The sequence below is a fragment of the Podarcis vaucheri genome (genome assembly GCF_965113315.1).
Source record: "Podarcis vaucheri genome assembly, chromosome: 10".
Lineage (NCBI taxonomy): Eukaryota > Metazoa > Chordata > Lepidosauria > Squamata > Lacertidae > Podarcis > Podarcis vaucheri.
In genome coordinates, this window is record NC_138748.1 from 35,542,044 (window position 1) to 35,562,823 (window position 20,780).

Sequence of the window (20,780 nt, forward strand, 5' to 3'; positions counted from 1 at the left end):
AGACTTTCATAGCTCAGGCTGATTAGGGTTAGAGCTGGCCACCATTTAATGGGGGGGGGGGTGTAATGATGAAAGCTTGTTTGAGCCATGCTGTGCACAGTGTCAACCCTCTATTGCTACACAGAGCACAATGGCCACTGATCAAGCCCAGCAGATACTCCATGCTTCCCGCTGCCTAAATACTTTCCACTGAGAGACCAGCGGAAAAGAGGGCCACAAACTGTGCACAGCCTCAGTGCAAAAGCCAGTGGCCTGGAGTTTAGGCCAGGCAGGATCCAATCTTGCAGTCTTCTGATGTGAAGTCAGACACAGTATGCTTTCCTTCACAGGCCCTTTTTTGCTGAAAGCAGCTTCACTCTGCCTCTGAATATCAGAGCAGGATTTGCACAGCTACACAAAAGCCTGGCTATTTGGAGACAGGCCCAGAATTCAGCAGGCCTCTTTTCCAGCAATCAAGAACACAGAAACATTGGTGGTTCCATTCGTCTGAGTCTGTTTTCAAATATGCAGCTTCTTTGTTCAGCCTGGCTGTCCTGCAGCGACATTGGTACATCCCCTCCACTGCCTAGTAAATGTATTAAGTATGAAAGGCCCTATCAGTATTGGCATTCTGCCGGCTCTTGAAGACAACGCCTGTATAGACAAGCAGTTCCCTGATCTCCAAACTTTAACCTCTTGTTTTAATTGTTTTCATTGCTGTTTTAATTTATGTGCTGGTTTAATGGGCTTGTTTGCTGTACATTTTAATTATGGATGTTTAGATAGGAATACTTAGCTCCACCAACCTGGGCCAGCTAGGGACCACCTGCCCCAAATCCAGCCCCAAATTTCCAGGAAGTACAAAGAAAACACCTTTCCACACTCTTTATTCCTAGATTAAATGTAATGGTATACAATTTTTAATTATCACTGACTTAGGAGGGGATTTCTTTTTTGCATAAAACAAGCAAAAAAAAACAACAGGTTTAAAGCCATCTTGCTTCAGGGTTTGAAGCTGTTACATACAACATTACTATACATATGTACATTACAAGTATATTATATATAAATATAATATATATAATCTTGTAACCACAATAAATATTAGGAAGGGTTTTTATTTTTATTTTAGGCACACAGCTTAGAAAAATGCAGAATCTGCACAATCTTTTAAGAGTCTTGGAGCGACTCAGTCTTACATAATTTTCACACTGAAAAAACCAAATATAGTATGTAAAATACAGCCACATCATATGCAGTTCCCCAGAGTGTGAGGAATTTTGTGTTTCCAGCATCATTATACTTGGTTTTCTAATACTATTGCTCTATACAGCTATTACATGTAAGAAAATAATCTGCAGGGTTTAAAATTTGTTTGTTTTGCTTTTTTTTTACTCAGCTAATAGCCTAAGGAATTACGAGTGCTTAAAAAAAGTACAGGATATCTACAAAACGTATGTACAAATAAGTGCAGTCAATACAGGATTGGCGAACTCTTTGGAGCTAATTTTTTCTTCCAATACTGGGGGAGTTAACTTGCAGGAACGAAGAAGGAAATTCCAGTTACAGCAGTAGAGAAATATGAATTCACTTAAAAAATTGTTACAAACTGAGGTAACACCTGTACTTTAAAGATAGAAAACTTTCAAATTAAATGCAAAAATAATTCTTTAAAAAATTGGCAATCCTGGCAAGGCTATGCCATCACTGACTGATATTTTTATGTGCATTCCCTTCAGTACAAATGGAAACCAGAAAAAATCAAGCCAAAGGGAATTGTCAAGCTGTTTGTTTGTACCACATGTCAGGATGTTTTTAAGCACAGAGTCATGGGGCACCTGAGATTGCACTCTGGTAAGTGAGGCCAACCACTTCTCTTAAGAGAAACAAATGTTCAAAGAACAGAGGCATCAACACTGCATTGCAGCTACAAGTCAGACTCTGGCATATCCGACATGTTTGCCATTATGTAACCGATACCATAGCGGCCATTGGGGGCAGTGTCCACAGTTGGAGAACCAGTCTGTTTCCGGTATATGTTTTTGCCGAAATTTGGAGACGGCACCTCGCTTGGACTCTTGCCATGGATCAGGCTGGTGTCATCTCCCTCGAGATTCACAGGCTCCTTTATAATACGCCCCCTTTTGTAGGAAACCGCTGCCAAGCTGCCAGAGCTATTGTCGATAAGGTTGCAGCGACGAATCAGGTAGACTACCGGGACAGGGAGCATTGCAAAAACAATCAAGGACACACAGACTATCAGCCCCCAGGTTGGGTAGTTTTGAAATTCCTCGGTCGCCTGCATAGACCAAGAAAAAATTCAGAAAGATCATTCGCACATCTGCCTTTCTTAAGCCTAGTCTTCTACTGCTCTCTCAGAAACCTTTCTTATTAAGTTGTTTCATTAATTCCTCCCCAAACTGTAAGTGCAGAAATAGAGATGTTTCCTTATCCAATTTTTTCCCTGGTTTTTGGAATTCCAAAATTCCCCTGCCCCCCCCGATCTACAATCGATGCATTAAGAATCTTCTGTTCTTCTTCTTTTTTATGTTGCAAACTGTGTGCAGTTGTGAACTATGTGCCCACAGTCTGCCACACAGCTCCTTCCATTAATACAGGCCTTTTACATCCTCCACATCACCAATGCACATATATGAGCATTAATAAAACACTTAAAAGACAACCTTCATGCAATTGTAGGGTGATTAGATCAAGTCCCTTTTTGTGCCATATAGCCTTGTATGTAACAATTCATCTGACCGCCATTGGCAACAAGGGATTCATGCAGGCAAGTGAGGAAGCTGATAGAGCAGGTGGATGCCCCCTTCTAGATCATTCTGTCATTCTTTTGCAAGTCCTCTTGGTTTCTATGCCAGTAGCGGACGAAGATAAGTCTCTACCTTCACAACAAGCATTAAAACACAGTAAGCTAGCAGAGGAAGAATGGATCACTCCATCTCTCACACACAAGTCTGTTTTCCAGATTGTTAAGATGTCCTGTTCTATGTTTCCATGCTGGCTACAGAGGAGGAGAAATGTCCCCTTCTCAACAGCTACTATAAAAATACAGGCTATTAATCTGTCTGCAGAGTTTATTTTATTTTTGTAGGGTTATTTACAAGGTTGCTGCAGTGATCTAGCAGCACTGTGCATTTTGTGTGCATTTATAAAATACAATGCAAAAAGAATCTATGTGGTCATATTTGCACTCTATATGCCTAAAACTGACAGTCATTGATGATGCATGTTCCTTTTTAAAAACCATCACTCACCTTATCTTCAATCCATGCATTATAACCAGGGGGACTTAATATCATTTGGACAATGCTAGCTACCAGCAAAGATAACAAAACAATTGGGGAGATATATTTCCATGTATAGTAATAGTACGGATTTGGCGAAAAGCCAAGCATATCCTTTAGGTCTTCCATGAATCTGGAGTGGGAGAGGCAGTGGAGAAAAAAGAACATCATTAGCTCGAGTGGGCTGCTGCTAATGTATGGTTTTGTGATGCTCATAATTGCCAACAATGTTAGCCATATGAACAACTCAAGATGTGCACTTACTTGTCTATCCCGTAAACATAAGACATGGCAATATTCTCCAAAATGACGACAATAAGCAAAGGCAATGTGGCTGAATAGTCATCAAACATAGTTACAAAGTAATTACCAGACCGCTGTACAAATATTAAGCCAATGCAAAAGGCCAGAAGACAGCAGACAACTGCAATAAAGCACAGAAGTAAGATAAGGGGAGAGATATCAAACATCCATTCATATTCTTGATATATTCTAGATACAGTGCTTCTCTGATTATTATTATTTTCTTGGGTTAGTGGATACAGTATCTTTTCTTCTTGCATGGAAGAGTCTATTGTAAATTAAGGGAATACAAGGGGATTGTTCTCTCATTTATTCCCTACTCTTCACCTCCAGATGTGGTGAGACTGAGAATGGACTTGAGCCTTTCCCCACTCTGACCCTCACACCCCTCCAAATGCTAGAAGTGAACACCTGACACAGGAGATTTCATGATTAAGTGAATGTGGTACCTCCTCTAACTGTAAAAATGATCATGCTCAACTTGGCCATGGGTTGGGTTTGATTTGGATCTGCCCTTATATATATATATATGGATGAGCATATTAGGTACCTATTTTATTCTTGCTCTTATGCTTGGTTTCATGTTGTATGAAGAGACACAAATACTGTAACTACAGGGTGAGTCTTTTAAAAGAGGCCCCGTGGAACATGTGTACTCTGTATCCACTGGGCCTCTTTTAAAGGACTCACCCTGTATAAATAAGTACAACAAACAAGCAAACAAATGTAGAGACAGTGGTTTCAGTATCCAGAATTGTGAAGAGGAGTGCTTCTGCATTCAGAAACAAAACAAACTACTGTATCTCCTAACTGCCAAGTCAGACCATTGGTCCATCCAGCCCAATATTGTGTACACAGGTTGGCAGTGACTCTACAGGGTTCCAGACCAGGGGCATGCCTAGCCCTCCCTGGAGGTGCTTGGGTTTGAACCCAGGACTTTATGCAGTGCAAAACAACTGCCTTACCATTGAAATATGACCCTTCAGCTAAATAGTTCAGGAATGGATGAATGGTAATCAGAACAGGAGAAAATAGCACTCTGCTTTGAAAAAGAAAGATTTCAGGCTTCTGTGCTAAATTATGTCCTTGAATGATATATCCATGTTTCCTTTACCCTTTACCATGTTTCTGAACAAACCACTGTCAAATATATGAGTTCAGAATATGTGGCTCACTTGTCACTCTTTTTAATATAGGAACCCCTAATATAATTAGGTCTCGTTTATTTTTATTTGTGAAGAATTATGGGTGCAAAATTTTGGCAACTTGTTTTGTGTTACAGTAGTAGAAATGGAATTTTCTGCCACCATGTCTCCAAGCGGGTCATTTTGATTGTTAACATTTCTTAGAATCAAGTAGAACTGAGGAAAAGAAATCCGTAACAACTCACCAGTCAGAATTTCTTTTCTCACTTTGAAAGTATCAACTATTGGTGTCGTAATGCCTTCAATGGTTCCAAACATGCTTCCAAGCCCCAGATTAACCAGCATAAGGAAGAACATCACTGACCAGAAAGGAGAAGCAGGAAAGTGGGTCATAGCTTCTGTAAAGGCAATGAAAGCTAGACCAGTTCCTTGAACAGCCTGTCAAGGAGAAAGCCAAAGTATTAAACTTGGGTGGCAAAACAGGGGCAAATCAAGTCAAAATATTGTATAAGGTGGGCAAAAATCAATGAAGAGAGAAGGAGGAGGAAAGAGGGAGCAGAATAATGGAGTCAGAAAAGCTATTAGGAAGTGGAAAATATCTATAAATATCAAAATTGCCCTGCAGTCAATAAGGATTATTAAAACAGTCTGTAATCTTTGCATCAAAGATGGAAGTATCACTCTCACCTTGTCAAGTTCATCTTCAATCTGACAGGGTTTTAGTCCAAGGGGAAACTCTTCTTCTTTGACCTTCTGGATTATATCATAAACCAAATTATAATCTTCTGCTGTGATGCTCGATAAATTAATATGATGAGGTATAATAGCCTTGCTCAGATTGCCGACATTCAAAAGATTGACAATCTTCTCGGAATTTCTGCAAAACACAAGGGAATATAGGCATACACACCATCAATCCAAAGAATTGCTGTGGGAATTCCTAAGTGAAATATACTATAAAAATGGATAAGGAAATGAATATTCATACTGGATAATGCATTTCTCATTTATGATATTTGCTTTGAAGCCCAGAACAGCAAACACCACCAAAGTTGCCAGCACAGAAGTGAAAAAATTGATGAAGGACACCAGAACAGCATCGAAATGGCAGTTGTTGTCTCTCTTGTTGTAGCTTGAAAAGGCAATGACTCCACCAAATCCAAGCCCTAAGGCAAAGAACACCTGAGTAGCAGCTTCTCTCCAGACCTTGGGCTCCAGCATTATTTCAAGCTGTTTGAAATTAGACACAATACATGTCAGCTACAAAATACAGCATTTCTCCTAAATGGAGAAGCAACAAATAATCCAGGAAGAAAACCCCCAGCACCCTAAATTTTTCACCCAAATGTTCAATCCACAAACTGAATTTGCATTCTGTACATTGTCTCATTCTTTTGCATTGCAGGTTGGTCAAAATGTATCACAAGAAATACATCAGTCAAAAATCAATATATTTGCTAATCACACACACTTTAAAAACAGCTTTCATCAATGTCAGTCAACAAGGGTTTTGTGCAGCTGTGTTTATAAGCAGCAAAAAAATATTTAGACACTAATGCATTATTATTAATTCTATGTTGTTAATTGAATAGTGTGCAAAATATTATCGCTGCCAAAACAACAGGCAAACTATCATTCCAGGAACTGTTTTCCAAGCATTATTGGAATTTTATTGTTTTAATGTACTGTACTGGTGTTTGACTGTAAATTGCCATGTGATCATAACTGATGAAGGGTGGTTTAGAAATTGCACGTGTAAATACAATAAATAAATAATGAAACTAGGACGGCTAATGTTGATGTGAGTATGTGAGATTTCTTCTATGAAGGTCAAAGCAACTGAACAAATTTTTAGCAAGATAAAGGATTAAGGTGATTTTTTAGATATATGTTAGATGTCATTGGTATTACTATAATGCAGTACTATGCACTCCTGCTTGGAAGAAAGTCTTACAGAGTTTAATAGGTTTTCCTTCTAGATAAGCCTTCTAATAGTAAATAGAGAGTAACAAAACAAACCATTGTTCCATTATTTACATCTCTATTAGGCATTATGATTTCTATTAAAAGCAAATGTTTCAGCTTTACAAAACTTTCTAAATAATCTCCTAAATCTTTCCCACAGCTAAAAGGAGATTTTTCTGTACTATAAAGTATAATTAAAAACATTTAGACAGGAAACTTTCCCCATAGAAACACTACACAGTACCACAGATGAGGCAAATCATCACCGTACAGTTATAGCAAAGTTTGCTCACTAGATGGTGCTAAATATACATACTTCATTCTATTTGAATTTCCACCAGAGGTTAACTGGGATGTCATCCTGCCCACTGCTTTGAAGAAATCTAACTAAGGCTTGGGGAATTATACATGTAATTGGAAAAGCTCTCCCTAGCAATTTTGCCCTAAATGCATGTTAAGTAATTGTCACTGATTTCAGGGAAACCTATCTATCAAGCCTTATAACCCCATCAATTAGTAGATAGAAATGGAGATTTGAGGGTGCCATCCTACGTACAATTACCTTCTTAAGCACACTTACTTGGAAGCAAATCAGAATTACTTCTGAGTGAACATGTGCAGAATTTTGGTGGATGGGCTCCATTCAGTGGGAATGCATAAGCTTTGCATGAGGGAAAGGGGGGGCTCCATTCAATCCCTGCCATCAATGGGTAGGGCTGGGCAAGATCTCTGATACCCTGAACAGCAGGTGCCAGTCAGAGTAGATGACATTAACTCTAGATGCACCAATAGTTTCACAATTAGGATTAATGTTTGTGTTTACAGTGAAGTCCTGTCTACGTCTACTGCAATTGTGTTTAATGGAATTTGGTCCTAGGTAAATGTGATGAGGGGACGCGGGTGGTGCTGTGGTCTAAACCACAGAGCCTAGGGCTTGCCAATCGGAAGGTTGGCGGTTCGAATCCCCGTGACAGGGTGAGCTCCCATTGCTCGGTCCCAGCTCCTGCCAACCTAGCAGTTCAAAAGCACGTCAAAGTGCAAGTAGATAAATAGGTACCGCTCCAGCGGGAAGGTAAACGGCATTTCCGTGCACTGCTCTGGTTCGCCAGAAGCAGCTTAGTCATGCTGGCCACGTGACCCGGAAAACTGTCTGTGGACAAATGTCGGCTCCCTCAGCCTGAAAGCAAGATGAGTGCCACAACCCCAGAGTCATTTGCGACTGGACTTAACTGTCAGGGGTCTTTAAATGTGATGAGAGGTGAGTTTAGGGCAGTATGACCAGTTCTAGGAGATGCCTCAGCATGCCACAACTATGATGTAGTGAACTGAGCAAAACAGAAGGCAAGGGGCAGGGGAGGCGCAGAGTTTTGGCTTCGCACAGAGCATTGCTGAAATTTGTAAGACCCAAATCTGCCCCTCATGTGACTAGCCTGCGCTGAGATGACTTCAAGGAACCTGGCATTACAAAATGTCCAGGAAGCCCCTCTGGGAAGATGTCTCAGCTTAAAGCAGTGGATATTTGAGGAAGGTCCTGGGGATCTGATTTCCCTGCCCTTGCTGGCCACTGAGCCAGAGGATTAGTTTCATTCTTGTCTCCTCACCTTCTGGCCATGCCAAGGCCTACAAGCTCACCCTGGGGACATGAGGTGGCCCACTGCGTCTATCTTCTTTTACCTTTCCGGAAGGTAAAAGCCCAGCTACATGTGACATAGCTGCTGTGATTGGCAGAGATATTGTGCATGAAAAATATATACAGCACCAAGCATTGAGGAATTGCTGCATGCAGAGAGAAGTTTAGAGGAATGGTTTAAACCTTCCCTCTCTATCTAGAGTCCTCATGAAATCCTCCTGCCTCCTATGCAATTAAAATTAGGGAGGGGCTCCCATTATCACTATAGCCTTAAATATCCCCTCCCAGCAATCTTGATACACCATGCTTGTTGTTGTTGTTATTACCACTAATCACATCTTTAATGTCACATGTTGTTAGGCCCAGGTTTCTGGGCCCTGGGGCAGAGGAATGGAAGGGGTGGTGATAGAGGTTGCTTTGCAAGTGCTCACCAAGGGTTTTTTGTTTTCTTTCTTTCTTTTGCAAACTTTTGTTTGCTTGACCCTTTGGGGGGCAAGCAGCAAAATGTCAGAAACATTCTTTGTTTCTCTCCTTCTTGAAGACAATAGAGAGGTAAAATAAAGAGAGGGAGAAGGAGCTACTTTGTACTCCTTGGTGGAAAAGTGGGATCTAAATGTAATCATAAGTAACTAGAAGGAAAACCAGCATTTTGTCAAAGAAGCAGTTTACCCAATGGTTTTTGCGATCGACTCTGTCTGCCAAAAGACCATTACTTCTCTGTAAACCTGTCCACACAAAACTACTACTTGTTTAAGGTGTGCACAGAAAATGTGAAAGAAAAAAATTCTTATATACTGTCAGGGGTTCCCATCTACAGAGGGATTAGCAAGAACTCAGTTCAATCCAACTGCGGCTTGAGACTTCCCGTGTGACTTTTCCTAAATCTTTTAATCATTCTCTGGCTTAGTTTTTCATCATTAAGACATGAGTAATGCTCCCAGTCTTCTACCATGTATTTGTCTACAGGGAAGGGAATGTCTTTTTAACAGACACTTGTGGCTACTTTGTATGAATGATCTTGACTAAGGACTTGTGAGTTTTCCACAACAGAAACTAGAAGATAGTGAGTAAAACCAACCATTTGAACACACAAGATTTTATAACTTCCCAACAGAACAAGATTTCCAGTGCAACCACATTCATGTCTGCTCAAAGTAAGCGCCACTGTGTTCAATTGGCCTTATTCCCAGATTATAGGTGGGGAACCTGTGACCCTCAAGAGTTGGTTGGGCACATATTAGCCCCACCCAGCATGACCAATGCTCAGGAATGAGGAAGACTGTAGGCCAACAACATCTGGTGGGCTACAGGTTCCCTGCTCTAGAGTCTTGCCATCATTTTATCATGCAGTCCTCTTCTGGACTGTGGAAGTGGAATGGTCTCCCTAGAGAGGTTGTGGACTCTCCTTCCTTGGAGGTTTTTAAGTGGAAGTTGGATGGCCATCTGCCATGGATGCTTTAGCTGAAGTTCCTGCATTATAGAGGGTTGAGTAGATGATCCTTGGGGTCCCTTCCAATTCTATGATCCTACCTGATGCTTTCACATTAACCCACTTTGTTACAGGACAGAGAACATGTAAGCCTTTGCATATGCAGGGATGTGTGCACGTAGGTGAATAAGCATGAAACTGAGTTGTGAGGCACATGCGGCTTCTAAACAGTGCAACTGAAAATCCTGATTTCTTCAATAAATACAGTAAATTAAGAGAAAATGTTTCTAGAATGTATGTAATGTGGGAGCATAACTTGACCTTTGGCAAAGTCAATGAGATTGTTGTTTGAGTGGATTTTGACACGCTAAACCTGTTTCATGAATGATGCAGGTAGCCTCCATGTTCTAAACTAAATATGAAACCACTCACGCTATGATCAGGGGAGTTCAGTCAGTCATTGGCCACGAGGTGAACATGGCCAAGTGACTACCTTTCAGCCGACCTCACAGGATTGTTATGAGGATAAAATGGTATGGGGAGCAGATCCATGAATGCTACCTTGAACTTCTTGGGTATTGAAATATAATAAATAAAAGATTACATCCTTATTGGCCAAGATGAGGTGGGGCAGCCGTTGTGGAGAGTGAAATTATGAGATGGACGCTGAGAAAAGGAAGAATTGTTGGGTAGGAATTTTCCAAGAGGGTACTGCATGGAGGCAGAGGCTTTGTGTTTTATGGGTCATGCCGTGGGTCACTTTGATATGCCCCTCTTAGAATCTTTGTCCAGCCCTAGCACAAGAAGCACTTTGTACCAGAGGTGAATGACTATGCCTGGCATAAGCAACTGTCTGTAGAATCATATTCAAGACTGTTGAATGTTGAATTAGTTACCCCATGCTACCCTACTATGTAATCCCAATCAGATTGACTGGATATGTTTATGGAAGAAGTGGAGGTTGTAATCTGAAGTAGGTTTCCTACACACACACACACACACACAAAGCAGCTTTCCCGTTGTGTGATCCTGTACCACTGGAATGAGTGTGAATCAAGTCGCTGTGCAGACAGTGCTAACTGGGTAGAAAAGTCCCTATTCCCTGTGGGCTGAGACTTTGGCAGTGTAGACATTACCAGCTTAAAGCACAACTAGGCCGTTCCTTTTCTCAATTCAGATCTAAACTCTTAAGTGGGGAATGCATCAAAATGCAGTACCTCATTTATTTATTTTTTAAAAAGGACAATATAACAGGATAGATATAGATTGTGACTAACATCACATGTAAACTGCTTCCCAAACCAGTGATGGGAGTGTATTTGATGCAGAGTAAATGGTAGTGTGTACACAGCCTTGGTTTGAATAGTGTAAAAAGGATGAGATTTTTATTTAATTTTTTGTTAATGGAGCTTATGTTGTACAGCAGATACACACCAACTCAGTTGACTTCTTCCACCTAACTGCAATATAATCTGATCTTGAAACAAGAGTTCATGCAAACTATTCAGGCATGAAACGAATGTCTAAAGCAATCAAACATAATAGGCAGAAACCAAGTACATACCTTAGGTGTAAACATGTGACGAATGCCATCCAGTGATCCATTTAAGAGCAGCCCTCTGATTAGAAAGCATATAAGTACCACATAAGGGAAAAGGGAGCTAAAGTACATTATCTGAAAAATACGAAAGAAATGTTAAAATAAAACCCATTAATGGCCGTTGTCTTCCACAGTCTAACCACATTCGCAGGGCATTCAGAAACCTAACGTCATCTGACATTCCCAAAGCCCGTCATGGCATTGTGTGCTTGCTTCAGAGATCTGAAGAACTGCAGAATTATAGCTTGTGGATCCATTGCTCTTGTTTATCAGAAGAAACAAATCATGTGAAGTAAGAAATATTTTGAAACACTTTGAAGTATACCGTGCCACTTGCGGTGCTATTAAGAAAGGGACTTCAACGTGAAAGGATATTAAATTTTTTTTAGTGATTTGGCCATGTATTTGACCAATGCATTATTTGCAACAACTACTTGTTTTCTGACCAAGGCTCCAACTTTATTCAAATACTCAACAGGAAAAGGAGGGTCCTTGCATTGTATTCAGCACATCAACATACATGTAAAGCACAATTTGCACATTGGGAGTGAACACCAGGAATGTGCCCCTTGACCCCTTTTCCTTCCCATTCCTCCCTTTCTAGAGTTGTTTCATGCTAGATGGATAACAACCAGGGCTAAAATAAACCATCACTCCCTGAGCGGTTGGAATCATGGTTCAAAGTGGGACATTGTAGTTATGAGAGAACAATATTTGCATTTTACTATGGTTTACTTCAGTGAACATGTAAATTGTAGTGACAGTTAATACAAGGAAGGGAAAGGAAATTGTTGCTGAGATGGGAAAGCAATACACATCCAAAGGGTGGCACACAGGAGCCTCTGGGTTTAATCTAAGGCCACATCCACACCATACATTTAAATCACTATTATAACATTTTAACAGTAATGGGTTCCCCCTAAGAATCCTGGGAATGGTAGCTTGTTAAGGATGCTGATAATTGTAAGGAGAAGAAGGAAGAAACTTGATATTATAATCACCACCTGGTAAAAAAGATATTTAAAAAGTCTGCCTTTTGAGTCTTATCATCATAAAACAACAACAACGATTTTGTACTGGCTATATTTTAGTTAAGAAAATAAAATAATAACAGTCATAATAGGAAACCATTTCTGTACCAGAGTTTAGCAACTGTTCCACCACAATCTCTTATATAAACTAATAATCTGGGAAGATGAAATTGAGAAGCTGAATTTGTAGGGATGTGCAATAGTATACATCCCCACATGGGGATTTAGTCCCATGAAAGTTAGATTGCATTGTACAGTCACGGGTCTTGGATCTAACGGAATAATCTGTGAGGGACTTATAATGTGTAAGTTCCACTAAAAATGAAGCTTGTGAAAGAGAATTTCCCAGTGAATTATGCTTATCTGAAGCACCCTGTGAATAATAATAACAATAATCTGCTTTTATTTGCCACTAGTTTTATTATACCACATTCTGGCATGACTCAGTCCTCTAGCCCTAAGGGAAGGTGGCCATGACAAGAGTTCCCATGTGAGTATTTTCACCCAACTCATTCTGTGAAGACATCACTCATTTGACTGGTGAGTCAGGACCACTTGCAGAAAGAAGAATCAGGGCAGGGTATGTATGACTTCCCTGGCAAACTCCTATCTTCAATCTGGGACATGTCACAGCAAAAGTACATCAAAGAAAGGATAGTATCTGCACATTCCATAAAGAGCACCCCTCCCCCTGCATCTCCTATTGCAATAGAAACAAAACAAAAAAAAGCCAATCCTTTAAGTAAACTGTCACATGTTCCAAAACAGTCATAGATGGATCAAACATCAGGCATGTGTATTAGCAATTTAGAAACTGGAAAATGGCAGAGGAAAAGTAGACTGTGGAGGCTCACTCTGTATGAAATTATCTTCAGATCAATTTTATCATTCTTACCCTGATCCCCAGAATATTATGGTTGCATGGAATGTGCAATGAGAAATGTGCAGTAGGGCTGGACATTTTTGTGTGCAAATGCTGCTGGAGCTTCTACTCATCTTGACCCTCTGCTTCCCTTTGTGCCCTATGTGGTTAGCTCTGGCTCCAGTGCTGAACTCACATCTCCACTGCTTCTGCTTTTCTTCCAGAGCAACCATGCCTCTGAAAACCAGGCCTTTATCCTTGCCTCATCCAATGCCTCTGCTGCTCTGGGCTCTCATTTTTCACAAGCCTCCCATACACAATTGGTGTGATCAAATGCTTTTTAATGTCCATTTCTCCACTTGCAGACCACATGAAGAATCACAGTCTAGCATGTGGTTCCCTGTCTTCCTTTTAGGTGTCTCCTTTGGGCATTGACATCCTGAACACTTAATCTTTGACACTTGGCCTGGCAATTTGCTTCGTGGACGCAGTCCAGATCCAGAAACAGAAATCCATCCTGAGAAAGCCAACTACAAATCCCATTTCTTTGTTGTGTTTTCTTCCTTTTTCTTTTTTAATTACACACCAAGATGCAATTATAAGAATTATCTATGGCAAATGAAAACAAAACAAAGGTTCTCATACCGCAACACTCCCTCTCTTTTTATCCAAGTATGGTTTCTGTATTTAATAGACTACGATCTTAATGTTGATGTACCAACATTTCTCCACTGGAGAGATTACAGAAAAGCATGGTGAGTCATAGCTGCCAGCCTTTCCATGCAAACTTTATGGGAGGATAGACAAAGGGGTGTGGTGGTGAAGAATTCAGGTGGCAAATGTGAAGAAGACTTAAATCAGTTTTAAAGAAAACAAAAAGGGAACTACTCACTTTGCCTGAAGACTGGATCCCTTTAATCATTGCTAGGCACACCATAACCCAAGCAGCCAGCAAGCAGATCGTCATTTTCCAGTTTAGACCTCCACTCTCTGAGATAGAGCTGGAAATATTGAGTGCTTCTCTGTACCAGTAATACGTTGTTGCAGAGCTTTTTTCACACTCTGGCTCCACAACTGATCAGAAAAGGAAAAGGCAATCTAAAATATTAATTGGATCCTAAATAGAAAGCAACATGTAGACAGTTCTACAAAGCATTCTAATTCCTATAGTTTGTTATCATGGTACTGCCACTTGTGGCTTATCCAGACACACACATTGGAAAATGCAGGTCAAGTGCTTTGGTTTTTTCCATTCTTTTGAATCAGTACAGCACCACATCTGCAGGTAATCTATCTTGGACAGGTGGGAGTTGTGTTTGTTTTTAATCTCTAGCCTTCATGGAATATGTCCATATTGTAAAATGACAAGGCACACAGGAGAAGAGATCACTGGTGCCCAGGACCAATATTAGCACCTAGAGTTTTGAGGGGAGTTGCCAGGGCCCACCCCCAATGCCTGCTCTGCCACCTCCCCTTTATCTATTTTTTCTTGGTCCAAACCTAAGCAGTGTTGATTAAAAGGATCTAGACACTTGTAAGTTTCCATGGTGAACCAGACAAGGCATTATTCTGAAGCATGGGGGGAATGAAAAAGGTGTCGTCAGTCAACTGCTCAGTGTTGTGCAGACAAACGTGTGAGGGCCCATTGACAGAGGAAGGGAGCCCACCAGAGGATGGTTTGACTGGGCCCTGCCTCATATCTGGAATTAGTACTTTTAAGGGATCTATAAAAAAATGGGATTAGCACATACAATTTGTAATGTAGTAATGAGGAAAGCTGCAGCTGCTATAATTCCCTCTTCTGCAGAACTTTTTAAATAGCTCTAGAAGTTCTTAATGTTTTTAAATAATTTAATTTTTAGAAGGTTTTTTTGGGGAAATTGCATTACTTTGCTATTCTGCTGTTTTCCACCCTTAGTTTAGAGGGGAAGGGCAAGATTGAAATGCAATCCATCCATCCATCCATCCATCCATCAATCAATCAATCAATCAATCCAAGAGCCCTGTTCTCCAAAGCAATGTCTTCCTACTATGGGACTGTGATCATGACAAACAGGTATTACTGTAATTCTCTAATAAGTGTTTTTTTTTTAAATCTTGCTACTTGAGAAGAGTTTCTACATTCATTTACTTGTTGAACAGCAAGACATGTACACTCCATCGGACTTCCTTTCAATTACACCACCACTACAACTATTAGCAACAGCAATGTAGCGTCATCCATATATATAGTGCTTTACAAATGATGCATGAACTAGAACAAGAACTATATCAGACTTTGTCAAAGTCCAACCCTATAAATGTTTATTTAGGAATAAGTTCAACTGGGTTCAATGAGACTGTGTCCCAAGCAACTGTGCATAGGTACTGCAGACTTAAAAATTCCACAATGCAACTTTTGTCAAGAATATGAGAATCCTGTACATCGGAAACTTGATACAGTGTTTATATAAATGTAAATGGTTCTTAAAATGTATTTATTCTTTTAGTACTATATTCTTGAACTCTGTTCCTGCAGGGAATTCCCATTCAGCGAGACCTCAGTTGAGATCCCCTGGAATAAGGAACTTAGCCAAGGGCTGTGATCCTGCTGTGATCACATAAATGTGAGCTTTGCCACTGAATTAAGCAAAGGACAGAGTGCAACCAATTTTAAAAACCTCTTCCTGAAATTATGTATTTAATGTCAAGTTATTTAGAGAAGGAAAGTCTGTTACTTTACAGTAACCATAATCTCTGTTTGCGCTGGGAACATTTGAGTACTGAGACGTAACACCAAGCTAGCAAGTATCATGTATCTCATAACGAAAATTTGTGCAACAAACTGTCAAGGCAACTTTCAAGGTTGCTGGTATACTTGCTTCAGGCAAAGGAAAAAATATTATTAGAAATGCAATTAAGATTTGTTTCTCTTATTATTTGGAGATCAAGGCATGTGGTCACCAGGAGATAATTAAAGCCTAGAGATAGATTGCATTCTATTATGCTTCATGATATGCCAGAATGGAATTATTTCATTATGGCCATGAGTTATTGCCTAATTCCTGTAGATATAAAAGTAGACATAATATAGTCTGATTATTCACAGGTATTTCAATTGTCCTCTTGGTTTTTGTTTTTCTGCGGGGGGGGGTATTTTATTTTGCTTAATGTTTAGGAAAATTGAATAAATAGAATAAGGAAATAATTAGTGTGACATTCAATTACCCTTATTTATGTGTTTAGTGTAAATGTTGATAGAGCAACAGGAAATGTGTAGCATATTACACAAAAACATTTCAGAACCTGCACCTTTTTGTTTCGGTCAAAAACAATACAAATGCTACTTATTAAAATTAGCCAAGTAAATTTAGAATGTATCTTTTAACCCTGACCCTGGAGAAACTTTAAATAAAAAGTTAATCAATTCATCTGTTTCTGCTTTCAGAATTTTGAACTTTTAAGGACTTTGACTCCAGCTTGGAAATTCCTGTTATGTTCCTGCATGGGCTTACATTCATAGTGGATTTATGTAGAGACTAAAACCTTAAAAACAAACAAACCATTAGAGTGAGCGATAATGTTGATGCAGCAGATGACCAAGAGCCGAGAAGAGATGCTTGAATGTTATAGCTCTTAACATTTGGTGTAACATAGGTAAAAGAAACCAGTCCTCAGGAAGCCTGAGATCAAAATCCCAGCCTATATGCTGGCATAATGTAGCTGAGACTGGCAGGTATCTCAGGCTCATCATTCTGTAAACCAATGATACAGGACTATGTAACCGGGATATGTGGCATTTGGGTCATCCCCTGATCAGTGGGATCCAAGTGACTCCTGGGTTAAAATCATGTTTTGCAAAACATGTACTGTATTTCTGAGTCAGATCCATATTTTTATTTATTTACTTACTTAATAAAATCATTGGCTGGAATTCAATGTCACAATAAGGTGATCATTCCGTCAGGGCAAGTGTTTTGGCTTGTCAGATGGAATGATCCTCCTCTTTCCCCCTTACATTATGTTTTGGGGTTCTCCTGCCCCCTGAGCCAATTTTTGGGGTGCAGTGGAAGCCCCATTGCAAAAGCAGAAGCTCTTGCACAGGGCTTCCACTAATGGAATTCACTCGTTGAATCCTCCCTTTTAGCCACAATTCAAAATCCATAGCATCTTCCATATTTAAAACAATTTTAATAATGTTTAAAATATGAAAAACATAATCACAAGTACAGTCGTACCTTGGTTCTCAAATGCCTCGTGACTCGAATGTTTTGGCTCCCGAGTGCCGCAAACCTGGAAGCGAGTGTTCCAGTTTGCGAATGTTTTTTGGAAGCCGAACGTCCAACTCCTGCAGCCAATCGGAAGCCGTGCCTTGGTTTTCAAATGTTTTTGGAAGTCAAATAGACTTCTGGAATGGATTCCATTCGAGAACCAAAGTATGACTGCATAATACTAAGAAAAATTTAAATCTTTCCACCTCATTTGATTCCTGTCAACGTAATTAGTTGATGTGACCTGCCAGAGGCAAGATCTGGGACTGTCACCTTCAAGATCCACAGTACTTTTCTCAGATCAAAGCTGTCATGTTCTTACAACATTCATAAATGTGTGACAACATTCCCTGGATTTAGTTCAAAGTGGCATTTGAAGGTGGTTCCCAAGTATGGTCAGTGAAGATGCTGGTGTCAGGCCAAGTCAAAAGAGACCATTGTGGATGTTCAGAAAGTGTCATCTTTAAGACAAACTCTACCATATCATAATTCTTTGATTTTGCTTTTCTGGCATGCCAGATACTATATATATATATATATATATATTTGCTTTCGTAGATTTTCACGGGTATAGGAATGCAGGTTTTGGTGTCTTCGGGTGTCTTCCCGTGTAAGAGTCGGGGTGTCTGTGCGACGTTTCGACGAGGTCTCACTCGTCATCTTCAGGCTGGTGCTTTCGGCTTCTTGTTCCAGTAACAAGAAGCCGAAAGCACCAGCCTGAAGATGACGAGTGAGACCTCGTCGAAACGTCGCACAGACACCCCGACTCTTACACGGGAAGACACCCGAAGACACCAAAACCTGCATATATATATATATATATATATATATATATATATATACACACAATACTCTGTTACAATAACATACAAAATCTACCATAAGTATCTCTGCCAAACTAAACAAATGGAAATGTTTCATTTCCAGTACTATGAGTTTTAAAACTCCCAATAAGGGGAAATTGAATCAAGGAGCAACTAAATGCACAAGGAAATCAATTAAAGTGTCAATATGTCAAAAGAAAAGAGTTAGACCACCAACTAAAAAAACCTCTGGAAATATTATGCATTTTTTCCCCTTTCTAAATTAGAACATTGTTTATGCTAGCTATCAAGTGTTATTGCTAAGAATCATACTGGAAAAGCAGTATTTTGGGGGAGGATCAATAACTTAATTTAACAATATGAAACATTCCAGTTCAGCATGGTTATACAAAACATAAGTGCTGCGGTGCTCAAATATTCTTAATCTAAATGCTAGAGAGTCAGCAAACAATTCACTGGGTTTTGGACCGAAATATTTGCTTTCAGTGATTTCCTCTTTAGTTTGCTTGGTTTTTGTACTCTGTAGCATTTTTAAAACTTATAAAATGTTTTCTAACAGAGGGTAGAAGGGAGGGGAAGGCAGGAAGGCAGGAAGGCAGGAAGGCAGGAAGGCAGGAAGGCAGGAAGGAAGGAAGGAAGGAAGGAAGGAAGGAAGGAAGGAAGGAAGGTTAATACACTAGATGCTTACAAGTATGTGAAGAATTTTTCACCAAAGGACATTGGTCCCATGGCAACGGGTGCTGAAAGGACTGAGAAAAGTAAAACAAACTCCATCCAATGATGACATTGTAGTACAGGGCCACAAAAAAGCATACCTGTGGGGAAAGTAAAATATTTTCAGAAGCAATTTTCCTAGTATTGGCATAGAAAATAACATTTTTAACATGGCTCTCTAATTGCCAAGTTCTATTATCTGATGCAGAAACAAACACCAACTTCAGAAAGAACATGTTGAAGTCTTGATGCATCATTTATACCAGGCATCCCCAAACTCAGCCCTCCATCTGTTTTGGGACTACAATTCCCATCATCCCTGACCACTGGTCCTGTTAGCTAGGGATGGTGGGAGTTGTAGGCCCAAAACATCTGGAGGGCTGAGTTTGGGGGTGACTGATTTAAACACACACTCCTGCTGTGGTGCTGCCTGAAGCAAGTCACTTCATCACATCTTGTGGCAGGGCCAGGCCTAAGTCATGAGCTTACAGTGTACCACATGGGTGGGAAGCCTCAGGCTCAGGAGCTAAATGTAGCCCCCAAACCACTCTGCCTGGCAGTCAGAATTCTCCTCTTGACTAAACAAACTCTCCCCAACAACAAACCTCACTGGTCCTGCTTCAAATCCTAAGTGCCCCCCCCTTCCTAACTGGATATCCTTGCTTGTCTAGATCAGTGTTTCCCAACCACTGTTCCGCGGCACACTAGTGTGCCGCGAGATGTTGCCTGGTGTGCCGCGGGAAAAATTTAAAAATTCGAAAGATATTTTTTTTAAAAGTCAAATTTTCGATTGGGGCGCCGTCACTAGATGACCCCTGGGGTTCCCTCCCTCCCTCCCTCCCTCCCGCTCTGTGCCTCCCTCCTCCCCCTGGGGTTCCCTCCCTCCCTCCCTTCCTGGCTCTCGGCCAAGGCTTGGCGGCTGCCACTCACTCACTCGCTCGCCCACCCGTCCCTCCATCCCTGCACCTGGCCTCTCCCCCTCCGTCCCCGGCGCGGGGGCTGCCGGGATCCGTAGCCCCCTTGCCCTTGGGCTCCGCGCCCGCGCGGGGTGCGCAAACTACGTTCCCCAGCGTGGCCTGGCAGGCCGGGCGTTTTATTTGAAGCGCTTTTCTCCCGGCCATGGAATGAGCGCAGCGGCGGCGGCCGGGCGGGCAGGGGCTCTTCCGCGCAGACCCCGCGCAACCTGCCTGCGCCCCCGCGGAGATCGGGCGGCAGGATGGAGCCCGGGGATCCCCGCGGCGGCAGAGGCGGAGGCTGCCCCCCAGGTAGGGCTGCGTCGGGGTTTTTTAATTTTTGCAATGCTGCATCCGCGCCGGAGGGGACGCATCGGACCGCGGGGAGACCCCTTGGCGGGCGTGCAAGGCAATGCATGCATGCAGGCGTTGCATGGAGTGCAGTGCAATGCAATGGCAACGCGGCGCCCTGCATGCATGCATGCAACTTCCACCGGCGCTCCGGACTTGGCAGGTGAGGGGGGTCCCCAGTGGGCGGCAGACAGAGCCGGGAGGGTGAAGGGGAGCCGGGGGGAGCAGCGCTGCTACCCGAGCCGAGCCCGGGGGGAAACTTCGGCGTCGTTGCGCCGGGTGTTGGAAGCGGAGGCTGGCGGGGGCCCCTCACCTGCAAAACCTGGTCGCCTCTCATATATTTCGTGCATTGCATTCATCGCCCGCTTTCTCCTCCAAGGAGCTCCCGGGGGCGCGCGTGGTTCTCCCCGTGTTATCCTCGCAACAACAGCCCTGCGAGGTG

General features: G+C 41.5%; 1 protein-coding gene across 3 annotated transcripts in view; it reads right to left on the minus strand.

Annotated features, from left to right (window-relative positions):
• Window positions 1–849: 849 nt before the first annotated feature.
• SLC6A15 (solute carrier family 6 member 15) overlaps window positions 850–20,780 on the minus strand; it is a 40,509-nt gene continuing 20,578 nt past the window's right edge. For all 3 annotated transcript variants that reach the window (XM_082240988.1, XM_082240989.1, XM_082240990.1), the window contains exons 4-12: window positions 19,009–19,135; window positions 14,139–14,320; window positions 11,318–11,428; window positions 5,718–5,959; window positions 5,417–5,606; window positions 4,975–5,167; window positions 3,546–3,705; window positions 3,252–3,414; window positions 850–2,278 (exon numbers count right to left, since the gene is read on the minus strand). In XM_082240988.1, coding sequence (XP_082097114.1) covers window positions 1,907–2,278; window positions 3,252–3,414; window positions 3,546–3,705; window positions 4,975–5,167; window positions 5,417–5,606; window positions 5,718–5,959; window positions 11,318–11,428; window positions 14,139–14,320; window positions 19,009–19,135 — 1,740 coding nt within the window. In that variant the 3' untranslated portion in view covers window positions 850–1,906. The remainder of the gene's footprint in view (window positions 2,279–3,251; window positions 3,415–3,545; window positions 3,706–4,974; window positions 5,168–5,416; window positions 5,607–5,717; window positions 5,960–11,317; window positions 11,429–14,138; window positions 14,321–19,008; window positions 19,136–20,780) is intronic.